The following is a 19,182-nucleotide window of genomic DNA, read 5'->3' as shown; positions in this document are numbered from 1 at the left end:
TAGTTACACAACACTTTCTCGTGGTATACTATGGAATATCCCATTTGTCACTTGTATTTTCTTCGTATACACACTCGCCTAAAGGCTCGTGTTTATACCGAGAAAATACAAGTGACTCGTGGGATATTCCACAGTATACCACTCGAAAGCGTTGCATAACTAGTATATATTTATACCTTGTATTTTACTCTGTAATTCAGTATTACTGCAATGAGTTTCCATTAAACATTGTATTATTATTAAAGCGATTTGGTTGCCCCAATATTTTCATTTGCGTCTTTTTAATTTAACAATGTCAAGGATCTTTTACTGGTAAACTACTTCAAGTAAAATGACATGGAAAACTCTTCATTCTTTCCGAGACGTTTGCTAAGCAGGCTCTTTACAGTCTAGGATTTTTTTTTTTTAAAAATGTGAAAATGACTTTAAAAAATACATGGCTTACAAAACAAAAATGATTGGTCACTAAATCACAAATACAAAATTCGTTGCTACATATTTCCCCTGCTACGTCCATTTTTGTCCTTGCAAAGCAATACTTATTTTTCTAACTTAAATGAATTTTTGGGATATCATTACTAAATTGGTAATTTAAAAAAAAGTTTACCTATGCATTTGGTTTTGTTTGGTCCAGTGAGTTTAAAGCCACCATCGCACTCACAAGTAAATGAATTAGGGTGATCTTGGCATCTGAAGTTACGAGGACAATTGACTCTAGGATTATCACATTCATTTACGTCTAGATAAAAAGAAAAAATACGAAATACAAAATAAAGATTTTTTTACTATCATGTTATTGATTCTTTTTCTTTACATAATTAGATAATCATATTTTCATCTGTAAAATTATATATAAACATTAAATACATTAATATACGTACACAACTAAGCATAATGTTGGTCAGATATGGTATTGTTCTTATACTGAGTTTCCTATTAAAATATTTTATAAAACAATGATTTCTTAGAAATACATTTTAAGATAAAACATAGCACTAAAAACAATGTTTCGACCTTTCTGAGGTCATTTTCAAGTTTAAAAAGCTTGAGCGACTGAAATTAACATATATACAATAGTAGGTAAAACTAACTCATGGGATGCTAAGAGTGATAAAATATGTAAATTTAACTTTAAAGCGTTACAACATGTAAGTGTTAAACTACAAAATAAAAATGATCCAATTAGCACATATAATAAAAATAGAGGTTTAAAATAAAATAAAATAAAATATAATATAAATTAATAAAAGTAACGCTTTAAGGTTAAATGAACATATTTTATCACTCTAAGCATTCCAATGAGTTAGTTTAACCTACATATGTTAATTATTATTATTATTATTATTATTATTATTATTATTATTATTATTATTTTCATTATCATTATCATTATCATTATCATTATCATTATCATTATTATTATTATAATTATTATTATTATTATTATTATCAACATTTGCGCCTCATGTTTAGGGACTAGATTGTTACCTATTAACGCGCCGTTGTAGATTTCTACTTCCTGTAACATAAGTAAGTGGGATTTCCTCTCAAGCGTAACATATCTTGCTGTGGTGCCTGTAGGTAGTGTCATTGTCTGGACTATTTCTTTTGTTGGATCATCCAGTCTGGCCACAATACCGCCTTTATTAAACCCAGCAGCTGTCAATAATAAGCAAATGAAAGCTTTAGATTCAAGCCCTCCAAAGAGAGCAAGCTGTCATGGTGTCACACAGAAAGAGCGGAGTGAAAAAATTTCAAGGAATTAGGTGAATTAAAGCAAAACATAACATTATAATTATTTTTTTATATATGGCTCAATTATTAACTGGTAGAGTTTTTTAATGCACAAAATAGCAATCAATTAATCACAACAATAAACATACTATTAAAAATAGGCCCGCATTGCGTGCATGTGTCTAGTGATGAGCTTTATTGAGCTTTGTGCATTATTGTATTGGTCGGTCACGGTAGCGAGTTAATTAGGATGTTGTTGGCATAGACAAGGCGTGGAGAAAGGGTCAAAATATCAAGCTTTAACAGTGTAGCAGAGAAATAAGGTAGAAATAATAAACAGGTGCAAGGTGATCTAGGAAGGCTATCTGGAGTAGACGTAGCACATAATTTTTTGTAGCACAACCAAAGTAAAGCATGCGCTCTAATTAATTGATTTAGAATCTTCTATTTGCCGATGGGTAGATGCTGAAGACTACTTTTAATAGAGCGCGCGCGAAGTATCATATCGCACGAGAGCACATTGTGTAAACGTTGGTTGACGTAGGTAATGCCTTAATTATCTCAAATTAGACTTGTCCTGTTTGTTCTACGTTGGCATCGGTTGTTTACTTCGGGTTGCGAGGCAATATTAATAACGAGTGATTATCGATTACTATTACCCAGAGACGAATACCGCAAAATACTTTGTGTACGCCGTCATGTATGAAAAACCTCAGTGTAACTTGCTTAGTATGACGTCATAATCTGCTTTATATGTATCACTTACCCAAATTGTTTAGCGTTATAGCATTGTGTCTGCGTTTCGCACTAGACACAAAAACTGTTAAAAAGCCGTCAAACGTCTCATCTGACATTTCTTTTCTAAACAAGTAACATTGGTTCCACTGTAATTTATGACCGATGACAAAGCAGGGAGGGCTATGTTAGTATTTCTCCTTCTTCTTGGAAGATATGCAGCTCTTCGCAGTTACACATTCAACATATATACGTTTTAATTGATTAATTAATTGGAGCAGGGGAGTCATATTTTGAGGGGGAGCAGGGGTGGCGCAGTGGTAAAAGCGCTCGCTTCCCACCAATGTGGCCTGGGTTCTTCCGGGGTTCTACGGCTTTTATCCCTCCACAAAAACCCACTCCAATTTCCAATTCGATCTTGGTTGCATATACACGTCTTAACGAGCTCCTGTGCACTGCTGTGTAACGTACGTGGGTAAATAAATTGATTAATTAATACAACATATAAGGTCTAAGTTGGGTACACTCCTTACTTCCTAATCCATCTTACCTCTATTTACTTTTACCACCAAATCATACAAGATGTAAGTGAAAGGAGCAGTAATTATGCGAACCAGATGGACTTTACATATCGCTTTCAAGTCTACAGACCACCATGCGCCTGATTTCCAAAATACAGTTGCAACAAAACTCTCGCCTGGAAGAAACATCAAAATATTGCGTGTTCGTAACCACTTCGGAATTACTGAAGTAATCAGAACCAACGATAGGCTATTGTGTGATAAGATAACCACTGGTAACACTCATCCCTTTCACGAACTGCTTCCAAGAGCTTTAGGAACAGGACACTCTTACATTCTGCCACGTGTTAGAAGTAATATATTAAACACGAGACAGCGTTTTTCATCACATTTCCAAACACCGAGAAGAGAGTTGAAAGTACGACGCGCAGCGGAGTATTTTTGACGAACTTCGAGGTGTTTCGAAATGTGATAAAACACTCTGTCGAGAGGTTGATATATCTTTTCAATCAAAACTAAAACTACAACGAAAACGGAAAAATAAAATCGTCGAACTCTATGCTAATTAAGATCAGATTTCCAAACTCCGTCACGGTTCTGATTTCCTTTGTTTTAACTAGATGAATTATTAATGAGTTTGAGAACTGAACGTCATAAACACTCAGTGTTTTGTGAACATATGCCTTTTCAATTTTCAGTCTAATTGCTTTTCATATATTTTTAATAGCTTGTAATTAGTTTTTGTAGGAGTAAGTTACATAAAATTGTTAGTTCAGAAATATGTTTCTGGGCATGTTTTTTTTTTGCATTCAGTCATAATTCTTCGACCCTTTTCGGAAAAAGAATACCACACTCGATGTTTCGCGACTGTTAGAGCCTTCCAGGCCTTGTGTTAACTCGTATTTTACTGCCTGTTAACTCTGGCTGGCTAAAACAGACCGTTTATTATACCGAAGACTTTGTCATAAAGTGGATTGCTTTATAGGGGCTCCATTGAAGTCCTTTGGGTGATATCATAGTATTTACGTCTGAGGTTTTAATTACTGAGTCCGACAATATTTATATATAAAAACACATAAATCTATACTTCACAAAAATATCATTTTAGGAAAACATGCACAAGTTTTAACTAAATTGGAGCAAGTCAGTCAGTTATTTCCATAACTTTCATATCTTAAGCCTGGTTTTTTACTAGCAACGCATGCACAAGCGCGATCACACAAAAAGGACAAATTTTGAGCCTTGTGCTTGTGCTGGCCGTAAGCACAAGCACAAGCATCAAAATGCAATGCGCTTGTACTTTTGCTTGAGTCGAGGCCATTTTCACGGAGAAATTAGAGCTGTTATCCTTGCGCTTGTGCTTGCGCTTGCGCTTGTGCTTGTGCTTGCGTCGCTTGTGAAAACCAGGCTTTACCTCTTAGTTAATATTTTCCTCCCTGTTAAAATTCAGGATGGTGTTCTTGTTGTTGTTTATACTCACCTATTTTCTGATCACATCCTTTATAGGAACTAACTTCATTTACGTTGGAACTTGTGGGACGCTTAGCAGCAAGGTTAACTAGAAATAGAATAAGAACTTTAATAAAACCGGCCAGTTATTGATCGATCGGTACAATAATACAATACAAAACAATACAATACAATACAATTTTAATGTCCCTCAATGTCCGAGCCAGAGGCTCATGTATAAAAAAAAAAAAACGCACAAGGATAAAAAGATAAAACAGTCGGTTGGTCAGTCGATCGGTCGGCCCCTGGGTTAGTACGTCGGTCGGTTGGTCGTTGGTTCTTCAGTTATTTCGTTCGTTCGTTCATTCGTTCTTTCGGTCGATCTGACGGTCTGCCCCTTGGTCGGTCGGTCGGTCGGTCGGTCGGTCGGTCAATCAGTCAGTCGGTTAGTTACCCTAAGAGCATGCTCTCCCTCCCAACTCATCACTCCGGGGATGACTCCAGCGCCTTATCGCAGGTTATCAGTCAGTCCGTCCATCCGTCCGCCGGTCAGTCAGTCAGTCAGTCAGTCAGTCAGTCAGTCAGTCAGTCAGTCAGTCAGTCAGTCAGTCAGTCAGTCAGTCAGTCAGTCAGTCAGTCAGTCAGTCAGTTGATCTCTAGAATACCAGAAAAGAAGTTGACCGAAGTCGCGTGTATAAAGAAGCAGATACTAACTTATCTTTGTCTGGAACACCTCCACCTCGCACAGCGATATTTGGCGCTGGGGCCCTCGTTTTAAGGTTATATTTAGAAAACTTCCTACAACAGTCTTCTTGCATTCAAAGTAGTTCCCTCGATCTTTTTTGCGAGAATATTTAGGAATAGTTGTACAGATATTCTTCGTATTTCCTTTACCTACAAAATTAAAAAAAATGTAAACGTATTTTCCAGTTCTCCACTATAAAATGCACACTGAAGACCATACGATGGATTTGGGTTTAACGATTTTTTTCAATTTTAGAGATAGGAATAGTTCTAGGGCTAGTTTACACTGAGTTGATGAACAGGGTTAGTTTTCAGTCATCAGTGGCTCTCAAGAACACCCTTTTATTTAAAGTCCAAAGAAATTTGTAATCTAAATCCTTCTTCAATTTATAAGCTTCGTCAAAGAGCTCGCGATTCGTAGGGGAAAGCCTTTCAGAGATGTACATCCGGAATACCCAGGTCTTTGGATGTCATTTTCTGGAGTTTTATTCTTGCCTGATAGAAGGCATCTTTTCTGTCACGCCTGACAAACTTGACAGTAATTGGCGACGGGCCATGATTTTTTTGCTTTTGTAGGATTTCAATGGGGGAAGGCGATGGCTGACTAATATATATCTTTATACCATGCCAAAGAAAATACAGCTAATCAGAATACAGGAAAGCTGTTGTGTATTCGACGGTATTCAACTCAACCTTCCCATCGTGCGCTGCGATTTTATTCTTGACGAAATTTAGTAAGCGTATTTTCTATGACATGGTAAAAAATAGTTACACAACACTTTCTCGTGGTATACTATGGAATATCCCACTTGTCACTTGTATTTTCGCGGTATACACACTCGCCTAAAGGCTCGTGTGTATACCGCGAAAATACAAGTGACTCGTGGGATATCCCACGGTATATCACTCGAAAGCGTTGCATAACTAGTATATATCAGTAATATCAACACCAGTAGCTTTTCCCATATATTTCACAATATTGAATTTGTTGATACTTTGGGTTTCTGCGGAACGCCTCGTATCTCCACACACTCCCATCTTTAACACTGGCCGCCTGCCGTTTTTAACTCTGTAGTTATTTCAGGCAGCCAAACCCCTAATTGTTTTAACACTTATTATTTGTTATTTTTTTAAATAAAATTAAGGGTAAATAAAATTATTGCTGTTGTTGCTTTTTTTTAATCAATCAATCAATCAATCAATCAATCAATCAATCAATCAATCAATCAATCAATCAATCAATCAATCAATCAATCAATCAATCAATCAATCAATATATTTGTAAAAAATATCAAGGGTAAATAAAGTTATTGTTGTTGTTGTTGTCAATCAATCAATCAATCAATCAATCAATCGATCAATCAATCAATCAATCAATCAGCCTTTTTTGTTGGTCAGGAGTTCTCGGCTTTTGGAGATCCCCAGAAAAATAATTGTAAAGGTAATCGGTTTGATATACGTGTCTGTGATATGACGATTATAGTATTTTGTTACAGTACCAGCTCTTATCATAACAATTCATTTAGCCATATTGACTGTTTAGTTTTTGGTTAGTGTTAAAATAGTGAGCAGTCTGCATTTTACACTGATTAATATTATCCTAAATAGTCACTGGTATATGATAGAGTGTAACTGAAAAACAACAGACGAAAGTCTACAAGCTAAAAGAAAGCCTTTAAAAGACTTCCTTTCCGATATTTATTCACTATTTCAAAGAAAACACACTTACCAACTACAATGTCAAAACCTTCAAGATTTGTCTTACGTTCGTGTAAGATGAAAACAACGGATACGTTGACATTAGCTCCCAACTCCAGATACCAGTATGACCCCGTGAAAGATGTTTTGAGATCTCCGTCATTAGCCAGGTGACTGCGCTTGGACTGGGGTTCAGAGAACTGCTTCAAAGCGATGTTTACTGCATCATGAAGAAAACGTATTCAGTAAGAAATCCATGCCCGTTGCTAAACTTATCTATAACCGATGGAATAACTAGCAAAGCGTCGATGCTCGGGCAATGCTACCATTCAATTTGAGACAAAAATGTGGTACAAATGTACCGTATTTTCTCAATAAATCGCCCGGCGTTTATTCCAAACTTGGCTCCGTAGATCCGGCGTTTATTTGAATGGTGCAGTTTATTCGAGCAAAATGTTAAGTGTTTTTAATCATTATTTGTGACATGAATGCATTTTTCCATCATACCTAAACCATACTACACCTTGAAATGCCTGAAAGGCTTACTTACCACTCTACCTTGGATACGCGGCGTTTAATCGAGAAAATACGGTATATGTATGTATATAAACATCCGTTTGGATGATGAAACAAGATTTACTAGATCGAACAGTCCGGGTTCACTATATTGTTTTTATTCAGGATTATTTTCTTTTCCCTGTTTTTCTTTAATGGAAGAGTTTCAGTTTTGTAGAGCGAACTGGAAATAATTTACTTCACCGCAAGTTTAGTTGCGCGCGCGGATTGATCGACATATTGACAGCGAGAGTTTCAAATTAAAGTCCCTGGACTTTTAGGAGGACTCTTACGAAATAAAAAGTATTATGGTTGTTGTTTTGTGGTAGTTTTATCAGCACTTTTGCTAATTTGAACTTCGGATTTTCGAACGGGAAACAGTGTTCTTGGGTAAGACACTTTCCTCTCATTTTGCCTCTCTCCACCACGGTGTTTATTAATGGGTACCGGCGAAATAATGCGGGGGGGGGGGGGGGTATTCTGCGATATCCCTGGTGGAAATATTCCTAGCCGCTTAATGCTATCCAAACTAAGAAAAGCTCCCGAAGTATGGGCCACTTGACTCAAGGCTTTCCTTATTTACAAAATGAGTCGCCAAAATAATTAAATGGAGATTCCTTCTTACCGTATGGGTCGGCGTAAACTTCAACCTCACACAGATTCAGTATGGATGATCTAGTCATGATTTTGACGACATTCCCGTACATATGTTTGCCACATCCGAAGCTCACCAGGCGATTTCTCTGTATCATGCCTTCGTAATAAGCACACAACGGCAAATCGTTTCCACTTGCATGGGTTGTTTTATTGTTATCTCCTGAACAAAAAAAAACTGTATTGGTTAAAAGTGGCTAGTTTCTATAAAAAATAAAACCGACCCTGAACTGACTCAGAAAAATTGACACGAGCACGGGAAAAAGAAAAAATCTGAATCCCCGACGGAAATCGAACCAATGGCCTACTAGATACCGGTTGGGCGCTCTAACCAACTGAGATACGAGAGACTCGTGGTGAGCTAGCTGGGCCATTTACTAGGTTGATATGTGACACGAGTCTTGAATGTGAATAATAAAGATGGTAAATTTTATTTAATATTAGTACTTACCTACGTACACCTTGACATTATGCAAGGATATCGCAGACGTAGTGATACGAACCAGAAAGATTGGGTAATAATCGTTTAGATGTACCATCAACCACGGATTGTGTTCAGTAAGGGATCGGAAACAGGTCTTGATACGACCATCAACCACAAATCGCCCAAAGGCGGAAACTTCTTTGCAATCTTTTTCCTTACATCCGGCATAGTTATCAGTAGAGGATACAGTCGTTTTCATCCCTAGTCCAACATTCTGTTTGCTGTGTCGTATTTTCGACCCTATTCAAGGTAAAATTATACGTTATTGGTGGTTTGTGTGAAGCTATTATCATCGTTTTAAGTAAGAAACCCTAACTGCACTCCGATCGGTGACCGTTGATATTTTTAATAGGCTTGGTAGTTGCGGGAGTCTTTCGTTACTTGATGTTATTATTGGAATTCTGAAGGAGGGAACCATTATTATTATTATTATTATTATTATTATTATTATTATTATTATTATTATTATTAAATATTAATTTGCTTCACTTCGTCGAACACTTCAACTTTACAATTTACGATTTTTTAATTAAGATTACTATAACCAATTTTCGATCCCTTGGAGGAATATCAATGTGGGAGGCGCGGTGGCCTAATGGTTAGCGCGCTTGAGTACGAGTCGAACGGCCCGTAGGTAACCCTGCATCCCATCCGGGGGTGGGGGTGGGGGTGGGTAGCAACACTCCTAGTTGCTTAATGCTACGGAAACCGGGATAAGCTCCTGCTGTATGGGCCACACAGATTTTTTTGGAGGTCTTTCGATACCATGATCCCACTATTGTCTTATTGTAAGAAGTACACTGTAAGAAATGTACTAAATAATTTTATAAAATGATTAAGATAGTACGCGAGCTCTCACTGGTCGGTAGGTAAGTTTAGATGAGAGTATGGAAACACGATTGTGACTTCACGTTTTCTGTGTTTCCCCGGCTGCGCAATTTAAAAGCATTTTAAAACTTCAAAAAGACTTGTAAAGTAATTTCAAGTACAAATATTAAAGACATGGGAAACAATACCAAATTTTCATATGTGTTCCGGCTTTTTATTTCCATATGGACCCGAGGAAAAAACAACAGAAAGAAGAACCACAGCGCTTTGCCTGCCTCGATGATCGTGAGCTAAACGAGCTCGTGGAGGGAGTTCAAGCGAACGACAAAATATGCAGCAAAATACGCAGCAAACATTTTTCAAGTCAATGTTTGCAGAAGTTCTACAATAATACGTAAACGCACACGAAACTATATGCTAAAAACTGTAAATCTTTAAATTCAAACTTTGCACGGCCGATCGGTTGCCGTATTTGGCCGTCAAATCTGCTTAAACTGACGCTTAAAATGTATTTTCTCTGAGACTTTTTCAGCGCAATAATAGTCGTGAACTTTTTTCATTCAAAATAGGCTTCGGGAAGAGGAAAGAACGAAGATATTTGTCAGATAACCAAAGCAGAATTTGATGTCAGTTTGAGGTTTATTCTACGCTTGAAGCACAATACAAAGACGTAGGAAACGACAGTAGAAGAACCTGGACTTGTTTAGATTGCTATCTAAACAGTTCACCGTACAATAAAGGCATGTCATTGCTACCGACCTCGCTAGATCCACTGTTTGTGCTATGATTCCTAATTATCCGACAAAACTTTACAAGACATGATGAGACTTTTCAACCCTGTTATCGGGCTGCCAAATCATTCAGAGGGTTTCAATGGGTTGGTGGCTTTTACGGTTAACGGTTAAAATTTTGGCTTTTTTACGGCTAACGGTTAATTTATTTCCATAACGGTTAACAGAAGTTAAAAGTTAATTTTACACACATGTAAATTAGGAGTTGTGGCACAAATTGTGACAACTCGCTCGGCTCGCCCGGGCTCGCCTCGCTCCTTGTCACAATTTGTGTCCACAACTCCTAATTTACATGTGTGTGCGGAACGCAAGACGCCTTTCTTACCCCCCTCGCGAAACGAGTTGCAAAAAAATACGTTTAATCCCAGAAAACTTAAGAAAAAGAAAGCTGCAATCTTTATGCAAAGCATGGCTAAAACTAACAAAAAAATCGGGAAAGCAGACGTGGAAATGGTAAAAAAAGTGAGGAAAATGTGAGTGGCTTTCACATTCCTAACTTCCTGAAGCAGATTCGCCGGACCCGACAGTGTACCAATCGTTGTATGGCGCCATTGTATTAAATTACAACCAACCTTTAATTGCTGTGCCAGAAATAATTCCTATTGAACAAATGCTCTTATTGAGTAAACGAAGATGGGAAGAGGGAGAACTGGAGAAATTAACTTGAGTGTAAAGAAAAACTTGAAAAGATCTCGTGGAAAAGCGTTTACAACCTACAAAAAAACTAAAGAAAATGAAAAACAAATAACAATCTTTTTAACAGACGAGCTGATTGAAAAATTAAAAAAACTAGACAGCAGTGTTGTCGCAAACGTTTTGACAAGCTAAACAAAACTTGCACGCTCTGGTGAGTGCATAAATTATCGAGTAACACAGGAAGTCATTGTTTACCCTGTGCCAATTGCGTGGGAAACCCCCTTGACGTAATCTAATTCTTTTTTTTTTCATTTTGAATATTTTTAGCCGGAAAACAACTCAAACTCTTTGTATGTGTGTTGTAAGAGCTATGATTTATTCAACAACAATATTTAATTTGACAAACATGTAAATATACCGTGAAATATTGAGCTAAGAACTTTCTAGCACATAAAAGAACAATATAAGATCACGGTATTTTTATTCACCAGGCGTCATTACTATTTTTAGTTAATAGGTTATTTCCCGATGCAATGACGTCTTTTGTGACCAATCACAGTTAAAATTATAACTTTATATTATTCACATAAGCTTTTTTGTATTACACAAGCAAGTATGGCCGATGTATAAAGACGTTTATCAAACCTTCATTGAAAAAGAAGCAAAGACACAGCTTACGGACATGAATCATTTGGAAACGACAAACGAGGATCCGATTTTAATATTTCATATCAGCTATTCGTGCCGAAGCAATAATTACGGACAAAAATCAGATGCTTGGTCGTGAAGTTTGATCGCAAGGTTAAGTATATCGGATGCTTGAAGACGTTTATCAAACCTTTCTAGATCAAAAATTAAGAAGTTTTAACTCAGTTTATCGACATAAATCATTTGTAGATGTCTAACGATGGGATGATACAACTTTAGCGTTTGCTAAACTTGACCAAAATTATCTTAGTCACAGGCAACATCACATGCCAAATGGGTTACGGCGTAACCCGAATTGACAAAATTATCTTAGTCACAGGCAACATCACATGCCAAATGGGTTACGGCGTAACCCGAATTGACAAAATTATCTTAGTCACAGGCCTTAAAAACGTCATCACATTGGAATGCCAATGGGTTACGGCGTAACCCGAATTGACAAAAACTTGCAAGTTTACAAGCTTAAAATATTCTGACGTTGTCAAGGAACAATTTACCTTTGTTACCGCGGCCATGAGATGTCCGCCGTTGTCAAGGAACAATTTACCTTAGTTACCGCGGCCATGAGATGTCCGCCGTTGTCAAGAAACATTTAACTTAGCAACTGAATAAAATTATTTTTACTTAACACACTTGTAATGTTTATTGATTGCTTATATTAATAGATACAATATTGTTTCACGGCTCCCAAGAAAAAAAAATAAATAAAAGTGAAATAACCCCTTGCTTCACACCTATTTTTTTGGTCAAAACAAATAAATACGTGCGGCCCATCTTTTGCTGGCGGTCGCTAAATTATTTTGTCGCAGTCAGAGCGTGACGTGCAGGTCGAGGGGGCTTGGGTCTTTTGGAAAAGAAGGATCGTGGATCGTGGATCGTGGAAAAAGGAACGACAGCCTCAAATGTTGTTCAGACAATCAACAACCTCTTTAGTGATGACTCGAATATTTTTTTGCCACTCTGGGGTGAAATATTCAATCACAAAGTAAACGACAAGATGAGCGCAGACAATCATTCTTTTATAAAATGAAAAAATGTTTTATTGGACTGAAATTTTATTTCGAAATGTCGGTGGCGCTTTCGAGAAGTTTTTTTTCCAATCTTTTGCGTTCTTCTCTCTTGATTTCTTCCCGAATTTTTCCGATGTCTGGCTGGAGTGAATTTGTTTGTTTTTGTGCAAAGTTTGAGCGTAAAGTATCTTTAAGTTGGCGATATTTCTGCATTTCTCGTGTGATCAGTTGAAACTCTTTGTCAGAAACAAGATTATCATTCAGAGCTTGTGAGACAGAGCTGTTTATCGAGTCATGTTTTGCAACAGCCAGAGCGAGGATTCTTGAGTGCTTATTAACTTTACGTTCAAGCTTTTTGTTGATAACTGACAGGCCAGTGGAAGCTGCGCCAGATATACCTGCTACTGCTGCAACAGGCACGCCGATAACAATTCCAACACCAGTAAGTGAAGTCGCAACAGCTCCAGAAGACAGAGCTGCCGTCACGGCGCCAAGACAGACCACGGAATAGTGAATAACTTTCCGGACTTTTTTATATTTTTTTAACACAAGCCTGTAATGCTCAGCTTCAGCGGATATTTCTTTTTCAATTTTACTTATTTCAGTCAGCCGAAAATTCTCGGCATTTGTTGGGAGGCTTGGATAAAGTTGTGTTTCTTCGCGATCACCATAAGCAGGGGCACTCGGGAGAACATTAGCAGATGACATGGTCTCGTATACATAAAAGTTAATTTTGTATTTAATTTAATTCAATTCCAACTCATATGTAAGATTTGAGCCGTTAAAATCGAATGGCTTTCCATTCTCATCTCTAATCGAAAGAGTCAGATATGATACATTTTCTTCAGCAGAAACGTCGCGCAAGACGTTAAAATGTGTATTTTGGTAATAAACTTTTTCATACGGTTTTCCACGTATGTCAAAAAACGCTAAAAGGCTTGATGGCTTACCATTTAGCAAGCTTTGTTGCTTGTCGATAAGGTCACAGTTGATGAAGTAATTTTTAGGATTTGAAACATTATTTACCTCAATTGTTTCAAAAAATTCCTTTTCAATACTTGCGTAATTCTCAAACCCAGGCAAATTAAAGAACTTAATAAGACTTTCATTCAGTCCAAAAGTTTTTAAATTGGGCTCTTTTGCTTTTATTATCAATGAACGGCCTGCAATGCCTTTTGTTACAGAAAACATGTTTTTCTCTGGAAATCCTTTTTCAAAAATACTCCCAATGTCATCGAGTGAGAAGTTTCCTTGCCGTATATAACGCGCCTTCTCTTCCTTGTTCACTTGTTTATAAAAAACTATTCCATCCTTTTCCAAACTATTCCAGCTGTTGTAAAGAGAACAACTTAAAAGCCGGATATAGCTTGGTTTTGGAATAGGCTGGTCAAAATAAACAGTGTTCGGATTTTCTTTTGTGGTAACAGTCAGCACAACCATTTTTATATTAAATAAAAATAAAAAATGTTTAATATAAAAGAGGACCATGGATGCAAAAACAAGAGGTTTTATGAAGTGGATGAAAACCCCAGAAGCAACTACAATTTCTAAAGCGGCAAAAGACAATGCATGGAAACCTTTTCTTGCAAAATATCCAAACGCTGACCGAACAAAATTTGTTGCACAGGTTGAGTTCGCGTACAACCACACAGCAACGGCAGACATTTATTACAAGGCAGGGCAAGGCCATTTGATAAATGTTTTTGGCTCTGACAGCAAATATTGGAGCCCAGAGATGAAAAAAGCACTGGGGGTGAATCAAATTTCAGGCGGTTTTCCACAACAGCTGTCACCAAGCGGCGCAAAAGGCTCATCTTTGCCAATTCCCGCGGTTGGATTTCACGAAGCCGCACCGAGTTTGAAAAAAATATTTAACAGCCAAATAAACATCTACGTCACACCAGACCAATATTTCACAACGAAATTAAGAGAGATTTTTCAAAAAACAAAACTGAAGCATACATCAGGAAAAGAGTCAAAAAGGTGGCTTGCTAGCCAAAATATGGGCTATTGGCCACAGCAACTTAACTTTGCGGTATGGTGCGCGACAACAGGCTGCGGTATAAGTCGAGACATTTTCGATGAAGAGCACTCATCTCTTAGCTTGCCACCGATTGTGCGTAATTTTTATCTTTTTCACGTTTATTTCACGATAAGGCGAATATTGTTTCAGATGGGGGGAATTCAGAGCGTAAGCGCCTTGCCAGGCGACCCCACTTTTAGCCAGTTCGACAACAAGTACGACGTGGCTTCTTACAAAAGAATATGCGCTGAGTTCGGTGTCGACCCGTCAAGCGATTTCCGTTTCACAACAGGCGCAAACCACGGACTTGGTAACGTTTATATCTGGATTACTAACATTGGACCAAACAAAACTGGAGCAAAATACCCCGATTACGATAAATTTTCGGACGAAGGGGGAGCTGCAAGCAAAGGTAACTTGATTCAATACATCGAGCCAGACGACGCTGCATATGCACAGGCAGACTGGTTTTGTCCTAACGGCACTGAAGGGCTTACTCAGGCAGGTTTGTCGAGAGTAAACCAGTCGATAGAGGCTTTTGTCTACTGTATTCTCGGTTCGCAGGTCAACGTTCGAAGTAGCATACTTGGAACAGGCGGCCGTGCAAAGGAAGCGCAAAGTGAGTTCCTCGTGTTGGTTGAAGACGCTATAAGGCAACCTGATCTGGCAAAGTCGGTCCAAAGATACCAATTAGCCATCGACGAAGCTAAGGTTCGGCTTAACCTTGCAGTCTGCCCAGGTGCCTGGCTGATGCCCGCTCGAATGGTGATAAACACAGAAAGCGTTGTTGGCTACAATAACCAGCTTAAGCAGGCTGTTGTTGGGATGAAATTAGGAGTGAATGATGAGGTTAATAAAGCTACAAAAAAAGCAGCTCTTAAACTGATGGCGGGAGGAAAATCAAAAATCAACCCACCAAACAGCCACCCTTCAAATCCTATACACAAGAGCGCCACAGCAAAAAAAAATTGGACACCCGCCGCAAGCGCTGCTGAAACACCAGCTAGGGACCTTTACGGTCCCCGTCCAAAGGACGGCAACGCGCAAAGCGCTAAACCTACGAAGGCCGTAGCCAATGATTCACACGAAATAAACAAAGCAACTGTCGCTGTTGGCGCGGTTGGAGCAGCAGCTTTGCTCTACACCCTTATGCGCTAACGTCTCTTTTTGATGTATTTTTCAACAAGAAAAGCAACCACAGCAAGGATAAGCAGCCAGGTGTGCTCTGCAAGAAATCCAATTACTTGACCAGCGGTTTTGAAAAGAAATTTCGCAATCGAGCCAATGAGACCAGGCAGAGCTGATGCTACCTTTGAGCCAATATCACTTAGGCCTTTCCCCAACGCTTTGCCGGTGGCCTTCAAAGAGTTTGTAATGGCACCAATTACAGAACCAATCGTGACACCAGCAGCAAGAAGTATTGCTGTTACTGTCACGCCATATTTTTTGAAGATCTCTTTGATCCTCTCACGAAGTGGAAGCGCCCTTTCTCTTTCTGCAATCTGCGTTTGCAAACGCCCGAGCTCCTCGGTTCTTTCTGCAACTCTTTCTTCCGCAGCTTGTTTGTTAGTGGGGGATGCATTCTCATCCTCTATAACAGCTTGATCTTCCTCGTTTTGGCGCTTGAGCTCATCTTCTTGCTCTTTAAGATCATTTAACGCTCTTGTGTCGTTGAGCCTTTCTTGCAAAGTGTTTCTTTCGCTCTCTTTGGCAGCGATGCCTGCCCTTAGTTGGACGACTCGTGTTTTTTCTTTTGCTATTTGCTTAACTTGTTTTTCAAGAGCAGCAACTTCTTTTTTTTGTTTTCAAAATCCTTTTCAAGATTTTTTTTCAGTTGCTTAAGTCTGCGCAATTCTGATTCATTTTCAACATTTGACCCAAGTTGTTCCATCTTGGCATCTATTTGCTCGATTCTTATTCTGAAATCTTCTACTTCTTGGGTGGCTTTTTCTTTCTGCATGTCAATTGTTTCTGCCTGTTGTATTTGACTTTCAGCTTCTCTTAATCTTGGTCTCATTTCTCTTATTTCTTCATTGTCTTGAGCAATCAGAGATTCCGCTTCTGGCCCAAGGGGGGCTTTAAACTTGTTTGTGAATTTTTTGAGAAGGCCAGTTCCGTCTTTTTTGAAAATTTCGGTCTCGCCACCTTTTGATCCAAAGGATACAATTGTAGTTTCATTGCCACTCTTTTTGCTAAAACCTATTGGGCCTAATTTTGCGAAGTTCACTTTGGGGAATTTTCTTTTGATAAAATCTTTAGCTCTGTCAATCATTGCCGGTTTGTCATCTTGATGAATAAAGCTTCCCAAAAAAGGTGTTTCTTCGTAGGATGTGTCTGGCAGCCCGCTCTGTTCGTGCTGCATCGTTTGCATTTCATGTTGTTCACCCCCATGGTAGGGTGTGGATGCCTCCCCGGGCTGAAATGGTCGGGTTGTGTCGACCTCTTGTTCCTCTTCATCATCGTTATCACTGTTGTGGTCAAGATCTCGGTCCAAATCATGGTCCTCGTATCCAAACTCACCACCACCTTCCGCCATCACGTAATTTATATATATTTTCAAATTAAACTTTTCAATTTAACAATAAAACCAATCGAGAGATGGCTGCTGTTCAAGAAAACCTTCGACCGGGACGCACAGAGAAAATACTCGGCGCACTGAAAGCCGAGCGCGCTGTAAAACGAATCACTTTTGACCGCACAGAAGCCAATCCAGAGGAAACGTTGTATGTTTCAGTGCCCAAGCTGAACGAAAACGAGGTCATTGTGCCCGGCTCGCTGGCGCTGCGCTTCAACATCGACTTGAGCGGAGGCCATGCCAACAACTTTCTGGTTGACAACGTCAGCCGAGCTCTGGTCGACGATTTTGTTGTAAAGTACGAAGGCACCGTCGTGCAGGACACGGTTGGCTATGACATCTACAAAATATTTGAGGATTTTTTCCTTTCGCAGGAGGAGCGCGACGACAGGGTGCCAGAGGGCATTCAGAGCGAGGACCTTAACAAAATTCGCTCAAATGCTGGCGATAAGAAAACTTCAGGTGTGGACGCAGAAAAAAAGCTGAATGAGATATATGGAAATAAATACCGCATCCGCCTGGATCACCAGATTTTAACTGACCATGGGGCATTTTATCCTCAGGCACTATACAACGATCTTGTGTTCGAACTGAAGCTCGCGGCAGCCGAACATGTGGTCAGAGGCTCAGATACAACAAAACTAAAATACAAGTTGACAAACATCCAGCTGGAGTACGAGATGATAAGAAGCGAGGAAATTGCAGATGAAGCGTTCAGCGCTTATTCGGGCGGCAAAGAGTTCGCTTACGACCACATCCAGCGTGTTAAAGTGGTGACTTTTGCAAAAGGCTCCGACACACGTCTGAATCTAAGGGTCAACCCGCAGAGGAGGTCCATGAAAGGTATCTTGCTCCTATTTATTGAGCAATATAACAAAGGTGCAAGGAGCTCGGAAAAGTACATTAACCCGGACCTTACAAAAGTAAGCATCACTGTCAACGGCTCGCCAAACATGCTGTACAACAACGGCATCGAAGGAATGGACATTTGGGGAGAAGTTAAAAGATTCTACATGAAAGAAAAAAATAAAACGCAGCACATGACTCTGCAAAAGTTTTACACAGAAGACAAGTTTGGCCTTCTTATTGATCTGCGTTCCATGGCTGACCACTCGATGCACGGAAGCGGCACGCGCCTTGTGAACACAAAGGACGGTGTCCAGCTTGAGCTAGAGAGGAAAGCAAGCGGCTCAGGTAATTTGAACTGCCACATTTACGTAATCAGCGACGCCCAAATGAATATACTTGGCAGGCAGTTAGAATCTGTGCTTTTATAATTTTTTCTTTGAAAAAGTGTACCTTAGGTACATATACGAACGAAGATGGATCCTGCCAATATACCCTTCAACGCCCTCATTGTGGGACCAACGAACTCAGGAAAAACAAGATACGTGGTCAATCAGCTTTGTGGCCCTTTCCGAGGCAAGTTTGACTACATCGTGCTCATCTGCCCGACTTTCGAGCACAACAAGACTTATTATCGCTTTGCTGAGGAAGATATTCGATTTTTTGTTTTCATTTGCGAGCAGCACGAGGTGGAATCTTGGTTAAGGCTTTCAAGATTTCTTTTTGAGGGTACGAACACGCTTATCATCCTCGACGACTGTGCTGCTTCGAAAGATGTAAAAGGAAGAACAGGGGAGTTGGTGAATCTTGCTTTCTCTGCTCGCCACGCAGGCTTGAGCATATGGGTGTTAACTCAAAAATTGACAAGCATAACATCCTCATTCCGCGAAAATGTTGCGGCAATCGTTTTCTTTTACACCCCCTCTGCCAAGACCACGAAGGCAATCTTTGAGGATTACGCTGGCGAACTTGCCAATGAGGATTACAAAGAAATCATTTTAAAGCTAAAAAAAAATAAGTTTTCGCATCTTGTCATTTCTCATCGCCACCCTTACGGCACAAAATTTTCTTATTGAACATATTTTTTAGAGTAATAAATGGCTGACCCGTTCGCAACTTCTCCTCCCGAGAGCGTCAAGGGCGCTGCAAGTGAACAAGAATTAGCTTCCGTAATGGAACTGCTAGGAGCTG

At 39.1% G+C, this 19,182-nt stretch overlaps 1 protein-coding gene across 3 annotated transcripts in view; it reads right to left on the bottom strand.

Moving 5' to 3' along the window:
* The window catches only part of LOC144658130 (uncharacterized), an 80,621-nt gene that overhangs the window by 36,271 nt on the left and 25,168 nt on the right, over positions 1 to 19,182 (bottom strand). For 2 of the 3 annotated variants that reach the window (XM_078518472.1, XM_078518471.1), the window contains exons 2-9: positions 8,542 to 8,814; positions 8,062 to 8,253; positions 6,913 to 7,101; positions 5,154 to 5,333; positions 4,471 to 4,548; positions 3,020 to 3,166; positions 1,489 to 1,659; positions 608 to 739 (exon numbers count right to left, since the gene is read on the bottom strand). In XM_078518472.1, coding sequence (XP_078374598.1) covers positions 608 to 739; positions 1,489 to 1,659; positions 3,020 to 3,166; positions 4,471 to 4,548; positions 5,154 to 5,333; positions 6,913 to 7,101; positions 8,062 to 8,253; positions 8,542 to 8,814 — 1,362 coding nt within the window. The remainder of the gene's footprint in view (positions 1 to 607; positions 740 to 1,488; positions 1,660 to 3,019; positions 3,167 to 4,470; positions 4,549 to 5,153; positions 5,334 to 6,912; positions 7,102 to 8,061; positions 8,254 to 8,541; positions 8,815 to 19,182) is intronic. The other variant, XM_078518473.1, reaches the window with a different exon arrangement.

Source organism: Oculina patagonica, chromosome 6 (genome assembly GCF_052425735.1).
Source record: "Oculina patagonica isolate OP01 chromosome 6, crgOcupat, whole genome shotgun sequence".
NCBI lineage: Eukaryota > Metazoa > Cnidaria > Anthozoa > Scleractinia > Oculinidae > Oculina > Oculina patagonica.
Note: the sequence above shows the minus strand (reverse complement) of the source record. Positions and strands in the feature narration are given on the sequence as shown.